The sequence below is a fragment of the Podarcis erhardii genome (genome assembly GCF_964252035.2).
Source record: "Podarcis erhardii genome assembly, chromosome: 10".
NCBI classification, from domain to species: Eukaryota; Metazoa; Chordata; class Lepidosauria; order Squamata; family Lacertidae; genus Podarcis; species Podarcis erhardii.
Window position 1 is genome coordinate 50371934 of NC_138500.1, and position 20376 is coordinate 50392309.

General features: G+C 40.8%; 1 protein-coding gene across 2 annotated transcripts in view; it reads left to right on the top strand.

Annotated features, from left to right (window-relative positions):
• Window positions 1–20376, top strand: part of NELL2 (neural EGFL like 2) — a 115896-nt gene that overhangs the window by 57194 nt on the left and 38326 nt on the right. For both annotated transcript variants that reach the window (XM_081877902.1, XM_081877901.1), the window contains exons 12-13: window positions 2207–2335; window positions 7139–7264. In XM_081877902.1, the coding sequence (XP_081734028.1) occupies window positions 2207–2335; window positions 7139–7264 (255 nt within the window). The remainder of the gene's footprint in view (window positions 1–2206; window positions 2336–7138; window positions 7265–20376) is intronic.

The following is a 20376-nucleotide window of genomic DNA, read 5'->3' on the forward strand; positions in this document are numbered from 1 at the left end:
ATTTGCCCATAGTGACTTGCCCATGAATGCCCTCGGAGATTTATGGCTGGATAAGGCTTAAAACTGGTGCCTTGCACTTCAAAACACTATTACATTTCTTTTTAGCATTGGCCATTGTCAAGAGGTGGTAACTGTTAATTAAAGACAGATAGTTGAATTCACCTATGCTATTTAACTAGATTATATACCTGACACGGATGGTGCTGTAGTCTAAACCACTGAGCCTCTTGGGCTTGCAGATCAGAAGGTCAGCGGTTTGAATCCGCATGATGGAGTGAGCTCCCATTGCTCTGTCCCAAGACCTGCCAACTTAACCGTTCGAAAGCAGGCCAGTGCAAGTAGATAAATAGGTACTGCTGCGACAGGAAGGTAAACAGAGTTTCCATGCACTCTCGTTTCTGTCATGATGTTCTGTCACACCAGAAGTGGCTTAGTCATGCTGGCCACATGACCTGGAAAGTTGTCTGTGGACAAACACTGGCTCCCTTGGCCTGAAAGTGAGATGAGCGCCACAACCCCATAGTTGCCTTTGACTGGACCTAACTGTCCAGGGGTCCTTTACCTTTTTTACCTTTTAGATTATAATGATGATAGCATTGATCTGGGTCAAGTGAACATAAATTTTCCTCTTGAGCTTTAGAAGCCTTGGTTTAGTTCTCACAGTGGCAACCACCAGTTCAAGTGTTTTGATAATCATAATCAAGTTAGCCTTTGCCAACCTGTGTAGTTTTGGACCATTATTATTATTTATTAAACTTGTATACCGCCCTATACCTGCAGGCCTCAGTGCTCTGTTAGCTGGGGCTAATGGGAGTTGTGGTCCAGAAAACCTGGAGGGCACCATGTTGGCAAACACTGCTCCTAAGTACTTGAAAATGAGAGAGGTTGTAAACTATAATGGTTGTTGAGGAAGAAACTACTCACCGGTCCTGCCGATGAGGTGCTAGGCTCTAAGTATCAAAAGCAAAATTCATATAGCAGCTGGTGGGGCATTGTTGCTCACTTGGCTTCTCAGTGTCGAGTGTTGCTGTCAGATACCAAGAGGGAAAGTGAGAGGAGCTGGAGGCAGTGGGGAGTTTGGTATGGTGTGGAATGGTTCAGCTGCTGCATCTTCACCACACCAAGCTCCCTGCTGCCTCTCTTCCACTCTCAGTACCCAGCAGCAGTGAATGCCATTAGAAAGCCAAGTGAGTAATACTGCCCTGTCCTGGCAGCCACTACTGAATATATGTTTGACAAGTTTTTTTAAAAATCTGCTCCACTTCCTAGTGGGGAGGAGTTGCGGTGGACCACGTGGCCACCCACTCCCCACCGGGGGTGGAGGACTTTGCCCCCCGTTGCCTGGGGATCCCGGCCACGTCAGATCCCAGCCAGCCAATCCGCTGGTTGGGGGTGCGTGGCCAGGACAGTTTAAACCGAGGAGCGAGCCAGAGGACTTCCTCTTTGGCTCGCTCCCTCAATCACCCGCCCTTCCTCCCTATTTCACAGGTTAGGCACTGGCCTTGCTATGGACCTCGGTTGGTCGCCTTGGTTGTCCAAAGGGCCTGGTAGGATTTTTTTCCACTTGGCAAATTGGCACTGGCCACTTGGTTTTCGCCTACCTCATAGCAATCGTCACAACTTTGTTAGGGTTGCGGTTAGGCATTGTTTGGCCTTGTGTGGGGGAGGGGAGGTGTGGCGATCACCTGCCCCTCCATGCTTAAGGGTATTCCATTAAAGGAATCCGGGGGTGCTGATCTTGTCCGAAGCCCGGTTGGGGGCTAGGGCCTTGACACGACCCTGATGGGAATACCAGGGGGAGCTTGAGTTGGTTTGCATCGACAGGGCTCCCCCTACTGGTGGTTTACCCTTACCGGACTTGCTGCACATGGGCAGGAGTCAGATATAGTTGGGTCCATTCAATGCCTAAGCCAATACCACTCACATTCTGTAATTCAATAAAGTTGTGGCCAAAATTTGCCCAATAACATAAACCTAATATCTGTGTCCTTGTGTGAGTTATTTCCAATGAGGTGGTGGCTGCGGGGTCTCGACACGCAAATACAGAAATGGCCATGTGGCCCAAGAAAGACAATGAATGGATATATGTAAGCTTCAATCCTAGAAGGTTAAAATTAGTTGGAATTGTGCTGCTGAATTCAGAAGGAACTGAATAGCCTACTTCAGTTGTTTAGCGTTTCTAAGCATCATTTTTACTTACTTTTAGGCCACGACTTTTGCTCTGAAGGACACAAGTGCTTGGAGAATTCTTTCTGCAGGAACCTTGAAGACAGGGCTGTCTGTAGCTGCCGGGATGGATTCCGAGCTCTCCGAGAGGACAATGCATACTGTGAAGGTAATTCTTTGTAAATAAATCTGTTTCAGGTATAATAATTAGTGTGGATTACTGCAAAAAGTATGTATTAATTCACAAGTTGTCAAAGTGATGGGCTCATTAAATTCAGGGGATTTAATTTAAAGCATATTAATCAGCTGAAGTAATTATCTCTCCAATTAAGGTTCTCCCTTTCCTAAAAAAAATAATAATCTGATCTGTGTCAAAGTAATATGTTAATACAACTGAATTCTTGATTTGGAAATTAATATATTACTACAGTATGTACTTTTTCCCATTCACATCTCACTCAGATAAGCTAAAATTCAAATATTGTGTCATTTTAATACACCTCCTGAGTTGTTACACCTCTTAATTAATCCCCAGGTATATTTATGTTACCTTAAAAGTTGTATAAAGTAAGCAGCGGGAGATAGATTTAAATTACAAACATCCCATCTAAAAGATGTAGCATTGTTTCCATAAAGGGGGGGGGGGGGAGATGGCGGTTCTCATTGGCCAACTGTAGGCTGATATGCTGTAAAGCACATTTTTGCTTTTACGTTTTTTTCAAAGTTTCAGGCCAGTTTGTGATCAAGGCCAGATGACACACATTCTAAGTCATTCCGGTTATTGCCTGATGCCTTCTGATGGAATGAGTTCAGCTGTGAGTCAGCAAGTACTGAATATGGTTGTTGTGTAGGTGCTTGTACGAACCACCTCTCACATACTTGGCTATCATATGGAGAAACATTATTGCTATGTTTGGCCACCTGAATACTCTGAAATAGAAAAATGCCAAGGCATTGCAGTTATGAGAGATATCCATTATCTTCCTTTCCCACCACCATTTCCTCCTGGCAGGGCATGCTGAAGTAGAACAGCATGTAACTAAATATTTCCTTCTCCATTAATTACAAGTCTGTAAGCAATTACTTTGTCAGGTGAAGCTGGAAAATAATTGCATTTGAAAGCTTTATTTGCAAGATCTGTATTAAAATGTAGCTAAGCATGAACAAAATAATTGGTTTTACTTTTCAGGACAAATAAAATAATTATTGGCTTTTATCGTTGCAATCCTGGAATAGGTTGGGTTTTTTTGTGGCAGTTGTAGAAAACCTTTGCCCCCCCATGTTGTTGAACACCCTTAATCCATGGTCATTGGCCATGTTTGTTGGCACTGATGGGAGCTGCTGTTCTGCAACATCTGGATCTGCAACATCTGTTCTGCAACATCTGGATACCCAGAGGCTGCAGTTGTAGTCACTGTCAAAATGCTTTCTGCACTGTAAAGCTGAAGTTCACTTCTGAGCAGAGATACATAGGGCTGCACTGTTTGTGGTCTATATTATGCAGTTATAATTGTTTGTGGCTGTTGAGATAGTTAATAATAATAGAAGGAATGTGCTTGATGCCAGCCATGAAGGCAATTGGTAAACCTATTTTTCCACTAATGAAGCATTTTCTAAAGATGCCGTGTTTGAGAGATGAGAGGTAAATCAAACATTCCAACGAAAACACTGGCAAGACTTGTATCACCTGTAGAGTTGATAATTTATTCATGGTTTTGAAATTCTTGTTGGCGTTTTTAAAAGGATTGCATCACGAAATCTCAAAAAATCAGCACATGATCCTAAGGATATTTGCATAGGAGCTTGTCTTATTTATTTATTTAAGTTGGAATTTCTCCCAGTAAATCTGGATGATTTGAAGTTGGTATAATAAGTTATATTTAGTACCTTAACTTTCATTAGCTCTAGTTTCTGAATAAAATGGACAAATTGGGCAATTTTGGTTTCCTCCAGTTCCTTATATTTTCAGTGTATATTTTCACATTGCTTTCTTTTCAGTATTTTCTGTTCATTATTTTAATGTACATTTCTGCTAATACACATTTCAATATGCAATCTTACGTATTATATATATTACATATTATAAACATTTTTGCAAGCAATTTCTCCTAATAGTGTGCATTGTTCTATGTTATTTTCACTAATTATCCATTTTTGTGGAAACTTTCCCCTGACCTATGTACTTTTGTACAATTTCTTTGGCTGGGGTATTTTGTATCAAAAATTAGAGAACTGTGAATGTCAGAGGATAGCTATGTTTCTGTTCAATTAAATATAAATTGAACCAAATTTCTACTGCATCCCTACTTCTGATTACCTTGTTGAGAGCTCCTTGTTATTAAATGCCCACTTCTGTTTTTCTTGCTGTTAGCTGTCATATCTTCTAAGGCAACATCTGTATTCACCTGCCTCCTTGGCTAATTAGGTGCTGTGAATAAATTTGTCCCTTCCATTTTTTAACAGCTACTTGTAATCTGGCACAATCTCTTGCTTTCTCATACTACAGATCATAAGAAGGTGAATCTAAATCCCATTATGTACAGTGCCATCAAGCAATTGTTAATTTGTACAAAGGGGGAAAAAACATTTTCAGAACTGTTGCTATAGTAGCTTGTTTTAGATATTCACAATGTTATGTCTTAATTAAAAATAAAATAGATAGAAACTCCACTGCATGGGAATTGAGCCATTAATTTCAGTAGGCATCAGGTGCGCCAACTCTAGGGGGCCGAGGTGTCACCCCGGAAGGCAATCTCTATGCTGTTTGAAACCCCATTTGTTCTATGTAGTACAGTATGTCTTGACAAATTTGTCCTTTATAATGGGAGGCAGTGTGATTGTTTTACTGATGTCTTTTTAAAGGTTTATGGTGATTCTGAGTACATATTTCTGACAGAATAAACATCATTTTCAGTTGACTGCTGTGCAGAGTTATCTTTTAAAATTTAATGAGGACATTCAACCGGTGGTAAATTTCTGCCCATATCTCCCAAAATTAGGTCAAGTTTTATTTACTAGCTGAAATAAATAGATGGCTGGATTTTATTTTATTTTAAAGGCTGGGTGGGGAATTGTACTACTTCACAAAATGCAGTTCTAAGGAGCTCACACTCAATATTAGTTTGTGATTCCTGATTGATTTAAAGATTCTTGCATCTTGATACGGTTGGTGATGCCAGGGGTTCTAATAGATGCCTGCACAGTCTGAAAGCTGGTGCACAATTCGCTACAGCAGAGTTCAGTTTCCAGAATCCCAGCCCTGTGTTCCTATGCTACACCTAGTTGAGAGGAGAGCAGCCTCCTGGGACATAGACGCAGTTCAAAATAACCATGGCTGTCTCACTGAGCATGTATTTCTTCAAAGCTTGGCATTTTGGAAAGGTCAGCTGCTGAAGATATGAAGCAAGAAGTGGCAAGATATGTATCAGTTTACAGTGGTACCTCTGGTTATGTATTTAATTTGTTCCGGAGGTCCGTTCTTAACCTGAAGCACCACTTTAGCTAATGGGGCCTCCTGCTGCCGCTGCACCGCCGCTGTGCAATTTCTGTTCTCATCCTGAAGCAAAGTTCTTAACCTGAAGTAATATTTCTGGGTTAGTGGAGTCTGTAACCTGAAGCATATGTAACCTGAAGCGTATGTAACCCAAGGTACCACTGTACGTTTATATTGAGGTATCTTCAATTGATCAGAGAGAGTCCCAGAGAACAAGAACCATTAGTGCCCTGTGTGTTGCAGCCACTAGAACAGAAAGGATGCTTGATATCATGTGAATGGATGAAATCACTCAGCAAGCAGGTTTTCTTCTGCTGCTTTGTACTTTCGCTGGTCCTGCTACACACACTCTTGGAATGCTTTTATCTAGCCAGTATGTGTCCTTGAACTGTGATAATGTATCTTGCTTGCCAAGGCGGAGTATGGAGGTGTGTGTGTGTTTGTAGATATCAGGGGCAAGTGACAGGAGCAGATCAGTAATAACTCACATGACATCACAACTCTTTATTCAAAGAAGCAAACAGCTCAAGAGGTCAGGCCTAGTGAGCACAGAAACCCTTCCTGATAGGTCTTGCCCCAGTGAGGCAGTTGTGAGGACTGAAGATCCCTGCCTTCCCACAGTTGCCTAAGCCTCCTCCTCTTCCTCCGGGTTCTCCCAAGGCAATCTGAGATTCTGTTGATGCATCTGTCTCTGCTCCACCCTCTTCATACCTCTTCTGGTCCTGGGAGACCATGTGACCCCTAGAAGGTTGCCCATCCCGGAATGTGCCACTTAGGCAGAATAAGGTTCCAACCCCTGGCATAAGAGCCTGAGCCAGGAGACCCTTGTAAGAGTAGAACACAACAAAAGTCCACAGTGAGTATGTATTAAGTGGGGGGGGGGACCAACCACTATTTACACATGAGATTTAATGGATCTTGCCTTAATGAATACTCTTCATTATGAAGTAGTGTTAGAAGACCATCTTTGATGCTTTAGTTTTTATCTTCTAATTGAAACTATACAATAGTTTCAACATGTAAATATGTCCTTAATTTTCATTTCTGTTTCCTCCAGATTAATCAACTGAAGCTTTGCTTGATTAATCTGCCGATTAAACTTTTTAAAGTCTACCAATCTAATGTGTGTGCATAGACACCTATATGTAAATGACACTAAAACAGCAATAAATATAAAAATAGTTTTATTAAATGTCATTGTTATTACTGTTAGTAGTAGCTGAAGGCATTTAGATATGTTTTCCTCCCTTATATTCATAATTATAAAACAATTTTTTAAAGCTTTTGTGAAAGGTAAAGCTGGCTGCATCTATGAATCAATGCATCACAACTGGTGATTTGAGTTGTTGCAACCTGATCCTATGAGTAATGTAAAAGGCAGAGGCAAACGCTCCAGTGTGCAAGCTGCTTTCTAGTCTGTGTAAACAAAAGGAAACCCCAGCAGTACTTGCTCAATTGGCCTCGTTGCTCTGTCCACAGATGCTGATGAATGTGCTGAAGGAAGGCATTACTGTCGGGAAAATACCATGTGTGTAAACACACCAGGATCATTCATGTGCATCTGCAAAACAGGTTACATCAGGATTGATGATTACTCATGTACAGGTAAGAGACAGCAGTTAGTCAGTGAAAAGTCTCCATATTTCCAATGTTTTGAAAACGCTGCTTTGCTTATGGATAACAGCACTTTTAATTCCTGAATGGGAAGCGGCGGAATGGAGCGGTGTCATGGCCGTCACATCACAAATCCTGCCATTTGGCCTGGCCACATCAGAAGGTGGGAACTCTTTTGTCTTCTTGCTTTGCTGCAACACCCCCAGGCTGGCACAGCTGAAAAGCCCAAATGGCTTTAGATCCAACAGATTCAAAGTCATCAGTGCCTGCCTTGCCCCAAGACACCCTGTTTTGAGGAGAACAACCGGTAACCAGGGGTGTACCTAGGGGTTGGCTAGGTTGGGCCCTGCCCAGGGGAATGCAAAAATTGTGCCTCTTAGCTCTGGCTCAGAGTGGCTATGAGCCCATCTGCCTGTTTGTGTGCTTCTCAAGCTCTTTCCTTCACTGCTCTGGGTGGCTGGGGCAATACATGGAGGCTCCTCTGACAAGGGAGCAAGGGACAGAGGATGCCAGTGCGGCTCCTTGTGAAGGGTGCAAGGGAGTCTAGGTAGGTTGGTGGTAGCTTCCTGCCTTGTTGGGTGCAGTAGAGTCCTCTACAGAGTGCAGCTTAGTGGAGGGTCAGTTCCAGTTTATCTTAACCCCATCTAGTGGGGTTTAGGACTGCACTGGAAAGGAAGCAAGAAAGTTAGTTCATTAAAAAAGTTTCGTAAGTGACAGCTACCGTGAATCTAGCCCCAAATCAACTTGGTGGCAGGGCGAATGTTTAATTAGGTTTTTATTGGGAGGTGGGAGGCAGAAGGAAACTTCATCTCATTCCTCTTCCCCTGACCACACTGGAAGTAAGAGGGGTCAATGCTGCTGTGTGCTGCCTCCCCAGTGCATTCTCTGTGGAAACATGATGGCAATGCAGATTCCTCAACCAGCAGGATTGAGTCCTCCACTCACCAACTGGTGAGCAGATGATTCAATCCTGCTTAGGGTCTGTTTTCCCTGTGAGAGAATACACAGAATCTGTCTTCCTCTCCTTTTTCTCACTGATGGCCCTCCCTCTGACAGCCCCAGGTTTCTCCAGGCAACCTGATGTAGGGTGATCCAGGGCTGTTTCCACCTAACCCCAGTGAAGCCTGGATCCCACCCTCCCAGTTTAGTATGGGATGTAACAAATCCAGTGCACAGCCCTAGTATATGCACATAAAGGGACCCCTGACCATTAGGTCCAGTCCTGGCCAACTCTGCGATTGTGGCGCTCATCTCGCTTTATTGGCCGAGGGAGCCCGCGTACAGCTTCCGGGTCATGTGGCTAGCATGACTAAGCCGCTTCTGGCAAACCAGAGCAGTGCACAGAAATGCCGTTTACCTTCCCGCCGGAGCGGTACCTATTTATCTACTTGCACTATGACATGCTTTCGAACTGCTAGGTTGGCAGGAGCAGGGACCGAGCAACAGGAGCTCACCCCGTCTCAGGGATTTGAACTGTCGACCTTCTGATCAGCAAGTCCTAGGCTCTGTGGTTTAACCCACAGCGCCACCCGCGTCCCTTGTATATGCGCATACTATAGCCTTATCTGGGTTATACCAGATTGTATATCATGCTTGTGTGATGATGTCATCATTTCATATCACCATTCTGAGTCCTTTATAGGTCTGCCCTGAGGGGCACAGTGGTGGTCCATATAGACTACAGTTGTTCAGATCATGAGATCAATTAGTAAATTATTTGCATACTTGCTTTTAATTGCATAGATATATGTTTCTGTGATATCACAATTATATGTTACTTAATCTGTGGAAAGCTAATAATATATATAACTCATTTACTGGTTTCACAAACCATCAATAAATTGAACCCTATACTTGTTTCCTTTAAACTTCCTAGAAGCAATTATGAGCTGAATTGAATAAGTGACTTGAAATGAAAATAATACAACACTTGAAATGTTAGTTTGTTGGAACTCATTAGAAGTTCCTTAACTCAAACTGAAATATAAATTTGGTTACGAACTGCAAGTTATTTTCATATAAACTATAAATCTTGGTAGCACAACAATAAAACTGTTATGGCTGTGAAGAGATTAAATTATAAGAGAAGTTTTTAAGCAGCTATTATGCTGCAATTTGCTTAATGACGACTGAGAACATTTACAAATACAACCACGATCCGTGTTTACAATGATTACTGAAAAGGAAGAGCAGTTCCATTTGAGAGTACCGAATGCCTTTGACCTTATGTTTTGTAGAATGCATCAAAGTGGCATTTGCAAAAATGTTGCATAAATATACTTTTCCCTCATCAACATATTAAAGTGAATGATGTCAAACCAGATGCACAGTTCTTCATAGCTGAGAACAGGAACAGTTGCAGAGATGGCCTTTTAGCTTGGTCCCAAGCTTGTTGCTATGCTACAGAAAATCTGCAAAAGTCAGCATGCTATACTTGTGAAATCCTGAACATAGAATCTTTGTTAAATCTAGTAGCATTATTAATGGAAAGCAAAGAGGTCCCCCCCATACTTCCATTTTTTTTAGTGAAACCCAAACCTTTTATTATTATTTTTTAAAAAAACCAATGTTTCCTAATTTCATTTTTTCTTCCGAAGCCCAAATGCAGCTGGGAGCAGCTGTTTATAGCATCCAATTATAACGGGACCTGTTTCTTTCTTTGTCTTGTTAACACACCTGCTCTCTTTGCCCCTATACCTATTAATCAAGCTGTTCTGGAACCCAGATGCTGTCTTGTTCACTGCCACAGCCAGCTTTAATGCAAGTTTAGGTCTCTAAGGGCTTCTGTCTGGTACTTGCCAAATGAAGGAACACCCTATAAATCTGCACACAATAGGGAAGGTGAGAGCTGTAGAAACCAGCTGTCCCCCAGTGAGGCAAATGATAATAATAATAATGTGGGAGAGTAGAGCTTTGAGCAAAGCAGGCAATTTTTTAAAAAGCAGATTTTCCATGTGGGCACTTACATAAATTGTGGAGAACAGGAATGAAAAGGGCAAGAATAATACGCTTTGGCCAGTGCAATGATACACTTTTAAGATACAGGACTGAGACATTGTTTAGATTAGTAACTGTTGAATGGATTCTTTAAAAATGGTATTGTCGGCCTGCAAGGGAGTACTATTTCTCACAATTTAAATATGTGTGTGTGTGTGTGTGTGTGTGTGTGTGTGTGTGTGTGTTTGTGTGGAGAGAGAGCCTTTAGCACAAACTGCTGAAATTATGGTTGGTGTCAGCCTTGTTTTCGAATGAGTACTTTCACTCAGCAGCCACCTGCAATCTTAGAACCAGTTTGTTTTTCATGGGAGCCCCTTGGTTGTGGGGCTGCATACAAAAGTATGAGAAGTTCTTCAGTTCTTTGGTTATGATATTGACACACAGACTACTTTCATTTGTTAGAAGTGGGATTTTTATTTTTATTTTTTTGTCCTTTAGAATAAAATTGCAAAGTGACTCTTCAAACTCATATTGAGTGTGTTTGCGCATACAGTTAATGTTAAACAATGCAGCGTTTAAACAATATGGCCTCATTATCTCTGACATCTCTTAATGTCTATTTTAAATGCCAACAAAGATCACTAGTTGCCTGGTAATTTATTCTGAGTTTCTGGCAAATGTGCTCATCTGACACTTCAAATGCTACTTCACATTCTGCTGCTATGAACCCCTTTACTAATTTCATTATGGTTTCATGTTCATTTAAAAATGGTGTGTGTGTGTGTCATCTCAAGCATTGTAATCCAGTGATCATGATGGTGTTAATCAGCAGCAGCCCATTTGGGTGTCCCTACTGTTTACAAGTAAGGCAGGAAAGTGGCAAGGCTGGGACTACATATCCACACTAGTGGAGCTGCTGAAGTTTGTACTTCCTAGCTATCACAACAGATGGGCTTTTGGACATGTATGCAAGAAAAACAAGTCATTGTGATCTACTTAAGCTGTAGGATGCTCCAAAGATGCTCCAAAGATTCCCTTAGATACCGGTACCCTTTTGTGTAGAAATGGATCATAACACATAAAACGTAAAATCTGACACTATCATCAGAAAATAGGAAGGTATAATGGAGGTCCCAATCAAGTGTTAAAAACAGTACAGCATTACATATTAAAAACTTCCCTGAACAGGATGAGGGATAGCACAAAGTTGGAATAGATATTGCTCTGGGGCTGCTGTTTAAGGCTGTGAAGGAGGAGAAACCCAGTAGAGCTGTAGGCAGATAAAATTTGTGGCCATTTGTTTACTTACTATACTTTACACCCTGCCTTTCCTCCGGGGAGCTCAAGATGGAGTACAGGGTTTGCATACCCATCCTTTTATCCTTACATCCCTATATGCAAGCCTGAAAAAACCAGTAACTGCATACCCCTCAACCATCCCACTTTGAGTGGGACATCCTGGAATGTCCTGGGTGGTGTGTTTTTTTGGTCCAGTGCTTTGGCACAAGTCAGCTGGTTTGCACCAGAGCACTGGACCAAAAGACACTTGTTTTTGGTCTTACGCGCTGGCACAAATCAGCTGGCTCCATGAGAGCTCAGGACCAAAAAATTATGAGTGTCTCAATTGATCAAAGGGATGTTGGAAGGTATGTGACTGGCCAAAAGTCATCCAGTGAACTTCATGGCTGACGGGGGGGATTTGAACCCTGGCCTCTCAAGTCGTAGTTAAAAACTGTAACCCCAACACACTGGCTCTCTGAGGATAAATTTGTTTGAATATTTTTTGTGCATGTGTGGATTCAGTATAAAGTACTTTGAACATACATACATTCCAGATTTTGTTAGATTCCAACTCACATCAGCCTTAGCCAGCATGGCCAATAGTCAGGAATGATGGGAGTTGTAGTCCAACAATATCTGAAGGCCAGAGATTCTCCATTCCTGGTATAAATATATAGAATTTTGTCTGAATTCAATAGCGCTAACTTCCTAACCTAAGAAAGCATGATGAGACAATAAACAATGGTTTGACCTCAATGGAGAGATCATATTTAAACAGGATTTTTTCTTATACATAAACATTTGTTTAGCTAATTTTTTTTGTCTTTACCATTCATTCACATGTAAAGTCTTTGTATTGTTTGTGTTCATAACCCCAATGACATGTCAGATGAAAATAGATGATGGCTAATTAGCTTGCAAATTAATGTTAAAATGATAGGAATTTGTTTAAAAAGCAGTGAATTTACACGGCTTTCATCAGTATTGGTCTTTAATTAATGGGATTTCAGGAAATCAGTATCCGCATAACGATATTACAAGCAAGTTGAGGTTAGGATTGCACTGACAAGAAAAGAAGAGGAGTCTCATAAAGTGATCACCAGGGGAAAATATATTGTCAGTAACAGTAATTACAGCAGGTAATTGTGTCATTTGCTCTGTTTCAGTCCACTGAGCAATGAACCTACCAGCTGCAACATGCTTTTCCCCCTTTGATCTTCAGGGTTTTAGAAAATCTCACACAGCTTAGTAATGAAGATAACTGCTAAGAACATCTGACATTGTATAGATAGGTAGATCTCAAATTAATTGGATTGATTCCTTGGAAAAACGACTTTCCTCTTAGATATGTATTTTTATTCATGCTTTTCATTGCTTAATCAATGTGTATGTTTATTAATAAAATATTGCTTATTGTTTTGGCCAGTGATTTTGTTAAAATGTCATATTAAATAATACCTGGACTGAGAAGAATTAATTTCAGGAAAATTAATTTGGGATCTGATTTAGCCAAAGTTACATACATATTTAATTACTTATATCTACCGACATATTAAAAACATTGTGTTAGTGTAGGATTTAGGGGCCTACTGGCTTTCTGGAAGATTGATTGCAGATATCCATGGCTCATCAGGTCTTCAAAGTATCAAACAGGTCTTGCTACAGGTTGCTAATGAGGCCTACACAATAATTAATGGAAACTTGCAGAATATTCTGGGAATGGAAACTAAAGCTTATAAACAGGTGTTGAAGATTACACCCAAACTCTTAACGGACGGTGCTGGCACTAATTGCACCTCCGCAAGAGATGGGAGTTGCCCCCCCAATCCCATATCGTCCTGACCCAGCCAAAGGACCTCTGTCTTCGAAGGATTTAACTTCAACCAGCTCCCACGTAACCATCTGGCCACAGCTTCCAAACATCTGATCAGTGTGTCTGGGGCCGAGTCAGGATGGCCATCCATCAACAGATAGAGTTGGGTGTCATCAGCATACTGATGGCAGCCCAACCCAAAACTCCAGACAAGCTGGGCGAGGGGGCACATAAAGATGTTGAAAAGCATCGGGGAGAGTATCGCACCCTGCGGCACTCTACACACCAAGGAGTGGCATGGCGACAGTCCCCCCCCAAGCGCCACCCTCTGTCCCCTGAAATTTATCTGAGAGATAGTCAGTAAACCTGATTTAGAAATAATTTGCGGAAATAGCTTGCTTGCTCTTAATGAACATATATGCAAATCCAAACCTGCAAGTTATTGCAAATGTCTTGCAGTTTTATTTCTTTGAAGTGTTGTTATAAAAGTGTAATTCAATGACCACCAAAGCCAATATTGCTTTGCCAAAGTCAATGTAATGGACACTGAATCAATTTGTAAAAAACTTTAATTCCAAAAATACCGATTCTCCAAAGCAATGCAAACCTAAAATGAAAAACACACTTAATGCTGCTGATGTTTTTGATTTATGCTCTTTTAAAACATCTATGAAGGTAACAGAAAGTGCATGGCATAATATCTAGAAAATCAAATTAATTCTGGTTTTATTCTTACTTCTCGCTTGAATAGCCAGTGGTTGGTTTTAGGTGTGATTTTTTTTCTAATTCGTCACCTAAGCCATGCACAGCATTCTGTCTGCTCCCTTGGAAGAAAAATGGAATGTAAAAATAATCAATGAAGAAGAGCAAATATATCATTTTGTGTATTTAGTCCTTGGTTACAGATGAGTATGAGTTCCTTAAAGCAGTTCTTCTCAAGCAAAATATTGATCTGCACATATGTTTATGGAAAACTGAAAAGGAATGATACCACTCCTCGACTTTCAAAGGAGTACTTGCCAAAGGTTGTTGTACTCTGCAGCTTGTTCCTCTATTAACGATGTAATTGATACAGTTAGTGGACTGACAATAATTCTGAGACTAAGGAATTAGATAAATGTGAAAAATAAATATTCTCACACTTCCACTTTTTGAATAAAATTAGATTCATTTTATAAAGATGCCAGAATGTTGCATTACTTTAGGTTCAACGTCTTCATTGCAATAAAGACCTCCCCGTTTGTGGAATGTTCTCCCGGCGCCTTTAGGAACCAGGCAGAAATGTTCCTCTTTAGCCAGGTCTTTGGCTGATTGGCATCCAATGCCTTGTGTTGGGGAGAGTGGGGGTTATTGGGTTGTTTTTGTTTTTATTATGCATCTTGTGTTTTTATATTATGATTTTTTGTTGCAACCGCCCTGAGACTTACAGGTATAGGGCTGTATACAAATTTAATAAATAAAAATAAAACATTTCATGTGGGTGTTAATATAAACTATGGAATGCAGCCCCACAAGCTGTAGTTCACTTACTTGTTTTTGAAAATGTAATTGTTTTAAACTGTTTTTAATATTAACGCTGTGTTTTAATTGTTGTAACCTGTCCTGGAATCTTAGAGTAAGGGCAGGCAATAAATTGTAATAATAACAATTGCAGCAGCAGCAACAACAGCTGCTAACTTGGATGGCTTTAAAACAGGGGTCAGCAAACCTTTTCAGCAGGGGGCAGGTCCACTGTCCCTCAGACCTTGTCGGGGGCCGGACTATATTTTTTTGGGGGAAATGGAACGAATTCCTATGCCCCACAAATAACCCAGAGATGCATTTTAAATAAAAGGACACATTCTACTCACGTAAAAACATGCTGATTCCTGGACCGGATTGAGAAGGCGATTGGACTGGATCCAGCCCCCAGGCCTTAGTTTGCCTATCCATGCTTTAAAAGATTAGGCCAATTTACAGTGTATAGGGCTATGAATGTCTTCTGGCCTGCTGACTATGTTGTATCTCCACTGTTGGAGGCAGTATGCCTCTGAAGAGCAATTACTGGGAACCACAAGTGGTGAAAGTGCTTTTGCACTCAGGTCTAGCTTGCAAGCCTCCCGTTGGCATCTGGTTATCCTCTGTGAGAACAAGATGTTGGACTATAAATGACCTTTGCTTTGATCCAGTAGGGTGGTTCTTAAGTTCACAGTCACAGGCAAGGCTTATAGACGCTGAGCAACAGGGAGTTAGCTTGTAAAGGTAACCTTTCCACCTGTCAAAAATAGTGGCTGGTTATCTGACCCCAAGGTGAACTCCCCTTTCCACATCTGATTGCCCCTGGGTTCCTTTTGAATTCACCAAAATATGCTTTTGAAATAGAGATACAGTCTTGTGTTCCTTAGAGAGGCAATGGCAAACAACCTCTTTACTGAGAGTTCCTGATTAGTTCTGAAAAAAGAAAGAAAATAAATGTGCTTTAGAGGCAACTGAGTATAGAAAGGGTTGAAGCAGGAAAAGGGTTTACCTAAAGCAGTGGTGAGTAACCTCTGCCTCACAGGACAAATTTGGCCTGCCTGGCCTCCCCATTTGGCCTGCCATTTGTGGGCGAAATATGTTCAGGGGGTGCAAGATTGGATATCTGTATGCTAAGCTCTTGGTCCAGTAAATTTCAGGTTCAGATCTCACCAATATATACAATCTTTGTTTGAAAATAATGTCCTTGGTCATCTGAACAGCTTTCTCAGAAGCGATGTGGAAAGCACATTAGGTGCATCATTCAAAGCGCATGCTGTAAAGCAAATGCAGAGTGCAGTTTGTATTAGACATTTAATGGAAACGCAACCACTTCATTAACTCTGCAGCATTATTATGTGCTCTATATCATTATGTGATCCAAATAGCTGTCAACAAGCATTACGTTTTAAGCAGCTTTAATTTAAATGTGATCTTTGCTTTAAATTTAGACAATGCCTTCAGGAATCCATATGATCACTCAGTGATAAAGCTAATTATTTCTTCATGTAAGCATTGAAATATACCTATATGTGGCAGAAATTTAAATCAGCCCTTTGCTCGTTGTCCCCATCCATCCCTGAATTAGCAATACCTTAAGTGTGACTCTGTTAGGAACGTGATATATTGTACTAATATACTAGTAAAAGCACCGTGCACCCAATAATTTTGGTCTGGAAAAACAATGTTGGCTATTTTTGTGGCAATAAAGCTATTGCATCTGACTGTCTACTCAACCTGAAATCTTTAAGAAAGCATCTTTCTCCTGAGAATTCCATTACAGCAGTATAGTAAAAAATGGATGGGCTCCCTTCCCAGAGCACTGCAGCATTAAAAAAAAGAAAGACTGTCTTCTCTCTTTCCCCTCTCTGTTGCATTATTTAGCTGTTAGAGTGGTTACTTCGATGGTGGTGTATATTTTGAGGAAAATTCCATTTTAAAAGCTGTGAATGCCTAACCCTTTTTATGCCAGTGCTGAGAATCACTGAAAAACATATTATTTCTTAGGAGGAAATAAACCATACTTGATCTTCTTGAAAGCTGTAGTTCATAGGAAGCAATTTAGGCACAAGTTCTATTTCTATGCATGTAACTAAAGGTCAAGCTAGATGTGTGCATTAGTTCCCAGCCCCTGTGTTTAGTCCGAATCAATAACAAGGAAGTAATGTTTTGTCCAGTTATGTTCGAAGAATTTCAGTTAGTTCAAGGATGTGGACAAGGTACATAGATAGGTGCAGGCAGACACTTGCATTCCCGACCCATAGCCCTGGTAAATTGTCCAGGCACATAGTACTGAAAGCTGGCCAAGTTATTTAGGCATCCAAGGCAGGGAATCACTTTGCCTAATGGTAGGGCCAGCTCTGTCTGCTTATCTAAAAAAAGCTTTACCTGTTTAATTAATGCACATTTGGCAGTTAGATGCATGGCAGCAAGGAGAATGTAAAAGCTGGAAGTGAGTAGTTTTGATTGCTTCAAGACACAGTCCTATGCATTCTTACCAAGAAGAACATGGATAGGCTTTGGCCACTCCAGCATAACCCTGTGAATGCTGGCTTAGAAGGAAGCCCCCTGCAATATTCAATGGCTGTTACTCCCAAGCAAGATGTCAGCCTCCCTCCCAGATAAATAAGTTTAGAATTGCAGCCCACTAGGAAGCAATTAACTAAGTGGGACTTACTTATAAGTAAGCATATGCCAAATAGTTTTGCATTCTTCTCTTTTATTGATAAGATCCCTCCTGTCCCTGTTAAATGCATCCTGTTTGTCCCAGACAACCATCAAGGCTTCTCAGGTTGTTATTTAAGCTAGTGAATGGTTGTTGGGGCATGGCAGCCCAGTGCTGAATGGAAGTCACCTTAAATCTCACACTATTTGCTCTCCTAAGCAAGCCATAAAGACAAAAACAAGTACAGTAAAAGGTAGGGGAGGAGAGTCATTAGTCTTTAATCCACCACATCTCATTTTCATTCACACCCCCCCCTTCTGAGGTTTGTAGCGGAGATGGAGGACAACATTTCAATGCAGAGTGACAGGAATGAAAATGCCTTTAACAAAATTAATAGCCTTTCCCTTTTACCTTGGACACCCCAGTGAACCACCTGCACTCCTTGCCTCATTTCCAGTTTTACTTCTTTACTTACAATGTGTTTTTTTCAGGCAGGAGATCCCGTAATCAAAGTGCATCCATAAAAAGGCTCTGTGTCTGATACTCACCAAACAAGTCTGATGTAAAGGGAGACTAGATAACAGAGCCTGGGAAGACAAGCTTATAAGTTAGGGAAGTTCATATGGGCAAAGGTGCCCCTTTGAATAACCTCTAAATTTGGGCAAAGGGGGGGGGGTCCTTTTAAGATTATGATCATTGTGAGCAGAAGCTTATAGATTTGGCTTTTCCTGAGTTGCCATGGTCCAGTAATGCTATAGGATTACAGCTCCCCAGGCACCAGGGGGTGGAAGGAGAACAGCTGAGAATTGAATCAGCTGAGCTTAAAATATGATTGCATTTCAAAGCTGCCATTTCTAGCTCAAGGCCTTTGCCTTGCAATAAATATATTAAAGATCACCTGCAATTCTGCGCTCCTCCATGTCTTTGCACATCTAAACAAGACGGTATGGCAAGGGAAGAAAAGGTAACAAAATTTCACCAGACCAACTAGTCCACCGAATGGGATATATTACATGAAAAGAGAACCCAGCTAGATTTCCATAACCTTAAGATGATGATAAAAAGTAGCCAAGCCTATCTGTTTAATTCTGTAGCATAGCCAATGTCCATAGCTCTCATTGTCAGAGTTGTGACTTCTCTTTCTTTCCTAATAGCTTGATCCTATATAAACACTTCTTTTTCCTGCATAGAGGCAGCCTGTGGACTTCATGGCTGCTGGAGGTCATTAAGTCATATAGTGAAACAAGATTACTGAGGTAGCTAGGTAATTTTATGAATAGTAATATAGTTATACGTACTGAGGTGAAAGTAATTAAACTGTGTACTTCAGGAATCAAAAACAGAAGTTCTTTAATATAGTTTGCTAAAGACTAAATAAAGGCTTGCAAGACCAAATGTTCTGACCATATCATTATGATCTGAAGCAGATGAAAATGAAGCAGTTGCACAATGACCCACTTCGGACAACCTTTTCTAATTTTCTGAACTATTATTTGGACCACTGAGAACTTACTGTGTGAGAACTTACTTTCCCTGCCTCCTCCTCTGGAAGATTTCTAGCTTCCTTTTTCTTGTTGGTTATAACCATAGTTTCCTATGATATCAAAATCAGCCAAAACTATGTAACTAGGATTGCCTCAAAACCATGGTTTGCAAAACCAACCCATACATAATTTCAAGTTATGTGTTGGGGGAATCCTCTCAGCTGAGCCACTCAGTGCTATGAAGTCATGAACCACAACCCCAAAAGAGGTGCTACTTCCATACTGCAAATTGATGAGATATTTGCATACATTATACAGTTTTAACTATTAATCAAAGCCAGTTTCAAACTTGCATCCTTCAGATCATTCTTTTCATATCTACCAAACAGCCAAGGAGCCTCTGGTACATTTGTCATATAATCCTTGCAGATTGTAGACAATTTGGGCGCACATTTCCAGGTCCATAGTTCACAAAAAGTGGTTGCCGGAGGCTTTATTGGACTTCGATTTTGCCCTGCAGTGTATATCCTAGTACACACTCTGTACCCTGTGGCAGCACACTGCAGGAAAAGACCAATAGCAGTAGGCAAGCTGTCTTTTAATGAAGTTTGTCTTGTATAACTGATCTTTTCTTTCAAGTACCTCTGATAAGCTTCAGAGGAACTCCAGGGTTCCCTGAAACACAGTTTGAAACCTACCAATCCAAAGCATCAAAAGAGGCTGATGTGATGTATCTCAGGTATCTGAAATTATATTTCTAAAAAGAAAAGGTGTCTAGCTAGCACCTAGGCAGTAACCTGGAGTTCAGATGGGTGTGCAGTCCTAAACTGGTTAGCCTTGCTTAAAGGACTAGCTCCACAAAATTACTGCTTTATTCCCATAAGCTTAGAAAATGAGTGACTATAGTTCAAGAGACCTGGGGAAGGTTTCGGAAGAATTAGTGTTAAATTCAGGAGTTCTTGACTTCAATCTCTGTTGTTAAATGGGACAGAAATAAGGAAGTACGGTAGCAATAAGCAGAGTGAGCATAAAAACTCTGGACATTTTGATGGACAATATTCTGAGAAATGTTTGTTGAGCAATTGTTCTGTGATGGTTAGAGGGTCAAATTCGGACCTGAGGAGGCCCAGGTGCAAATCCCAGCTCAGCCACAAAGTTTCTTGGATGATTTTGGTCCTCCCACTCTTTCTGGGCCTAATCAACCTCACAGGGTTGTTGTGAGAGTAAAATGGGTGACTTGTATTGAACTCTTTGAAGAAAAGGCATGGTAAAACTCTTAATAAAAATAAAATAAAATAAAATGCTGGTTTAATTCTATGCATCAGTTGCGGTCGGTATGAAACTTTAAATTATATTGATCTTCTCACAAAAGTGCAAAACATTTATTTCTGCCATTTTAGAATTGTATGTGAGAATGGAAGCACAATTA